Here is a 2,096-nt window from a genome sequence, read left to right as displayed (position 1 = left end):
ATGTACCCCTGTTCTAGTTATCAACAGCAATAGACAGGAGTTATCTTTGGAGAATAAATATCTTGATGTGTCATTTTGTGGCTTGGAAAGTGTGTTTCAGGGAGTCGGTTATGCACTATTTTCCATTCTTCCCTAAAATGATTGTTCCTTTTTGCTCTTAAATAAATCAGTTTCTCTGTTTTCATGTATGCAAAGGTGGAAACTAATAGCTTGTGTCCACAGCTTTGAAAACATCAATGCTCTGACACTGTATTTAATCCATACTTAAGGGAAGCACGCGAGGGTGTTAAAGTGAAGCTCTTGTGACTGAACACCAAGGCTATCAAATGTTACAAAATCATATGGAAGTTCTATTTTCCTTGACACCTGCTTCCCAGCTAATTTCCAGCTCCCGTTCTGGGGAAAAAAAGGCGTCCCAAACCCGAACAAAGCCCCCAGTGACATAATTGACTGGTGCCAATCAAGGGAGGTGTAGTGAAGGAGGTGAAGATGGGGGTGTGGTGCTGTGACACAGGCAGCTAGAATTGATAACAAACAAGGTCAACATGTTGATAAACTCAGTTTCTTTCAGTGCTTCCATGGAGGAATTAAGAGCATGAGGTTTTTAAGAGTTTAGAGTCTAATTTCTGTGAACTCCTGGGTTTATTGGAATGATTAAAAAATAAGAGTGCAAGTATGCAACTGCATCTCTGTGCTACTTAATAGATACTGTCTGCTGAGAGTATTTACTGCTTAAAATGCCGATTGTACTTTCCTGTCTTTGTCTTAAGAATTACTCAAGGGAAAGGACTCATGCCCGATGGTACCAGCAGATTCACTTGCAAAGGAAAGCAGATCTACCACTTCATGGGGACGAGCACCTTCTCCGAGTACACTGTGGTGGCTGATATCTCGGTAGCCAAGATAGATGCTGCAGCACCTCTCGATAAAGTGTGCCTGCTGGGCTGTGGCATCTCCACTGGCTATGGGGCTGCTGTTAACACTGCCAAGGTAAAGGCCGGGGTTGCCTCTGGCTTTTCTCTGTAACTATGTCCGAGCCAAAGATAGCTGAGGGACTAGATCAGGACTGCAAACAAGATGTACCAAATTCTCTTTCTTCTTCTCTTCAACATTTAGCTAAGTTGAAGTTTAGCTAAGAATTTCTACCTTCTCCATAAAGGCCAGATCAGGTTAGAAGAACCTGACACCCTTTAGAGGAAACCCAGCTAGAAGATTCTGCATCCTTTTTGATACCAGCTATATATAATTTACTCTTCCAATTCATCTTAATCTTGTTGCAGGTCTGATAGTCTGAAGCTTACTTAGGGTGAGGCAGAGCTCGTAGGTGAGTGTGCATGAGTCTTAGGCAGGTTGTAGGAGTCAAGTCTTTGGGCAAAAAGAAAAGCTTTGTACCTAAAGAGCTTTTGGATAACATTTCTGTGTAGTTTCCCTTATCTAAGTGATGAAGTCTCATATTTGCTTTCATGTTTCTTTCATTACAGACTTGTTAACGCGTGTTCCCGCTCATGTGGAAGGATGAATTTTCTGAGTGTTTCTAGTGGCTTTTTTCTTATTTCTAGGTAGAAGCTGGTTCTACGTGTGCCGTCTTTGGTTTAGGAGGAGTTGGGCTGGCCGTTATTATGGGCTGCAAAATAGCTGGAGCATCCCGGATCATTGGCATCGACCTTAACAAGGATAAGTATGCCAAAGCCAAAGAGTTTGGAGCTACTGAGTGCATTAGCCCTGAAGACTTCAAGAAGCCCATGCAAGAGGTGCTGGTGGAGATGACCGATGGTGGTGTTGACTACTCATTTGAGTGCATTGGTAATGTTGGAGTCATGGTGAGTGCTTGCCTAACAGTAGTACGTAGAGGGAGGGCACAGCTAGCTGCCACTTAGTTGTTCAGCTAAATAGCAAAATTAGCTGCTTTCTTGTTACAGAAAACATGCCACGCTAATTTATTTATTAAATAGTAATGATAACTGCTATGGATAAAAAGGCCATTTTACATCCAATCCTAACTATGCAGTGAAAACAGATGCTACTTTTTAGGTTGAAAATGGCACTTGAAATTATAGAATCACTAAAAATGGTTTGGGTTGGAAGTGACCTTAAAG

General features: G+C 41.9%; 1 protein-coding gene across 1 annotated transcript; it reads left to right on the top strand.

Moving 5' to 3' along the window:
• Positions 1 to 770: 770 nt before the first annotated feature.
• On the top strand, positions 771 to 1,841 carry LOC104412336 (alcohol dehydrogenase class-3-like; the record flags this gene model as incomplete). Its single annotated transcript, XM_010023026.1, has 2 exons — positions 771 to 990; positions 1,560 to 1,841. Coding segments are annotated over 2 exons (502 nt in total), but the record flags the coding sequence as incomplete, so codon positions are not given.
• Positions 1,842 to 2,096: the final 255 nt, after the last annotated feature.

The sequence above is a fragment of the Nestor notabilis genome, unplaced genomic scaffold (assembly GCF_000696875.1).
Source record: "Nestor notabilis isolate BGI_N333 unplaced genomic scaffold, ASM69687v1 C15100131, whole genome shotgun sequence".
In the NCBI taxonomy this organism is placed as follows: domain Eukaryota; kingdom Metazoa; phylum Chordata; class Aves; order Psittaciformes; family Psittacidae; genus Nestor; species Nestor notabilis.
This window is presented reverse-complemented; position numbering and strand designations above follow the sequence as displayed.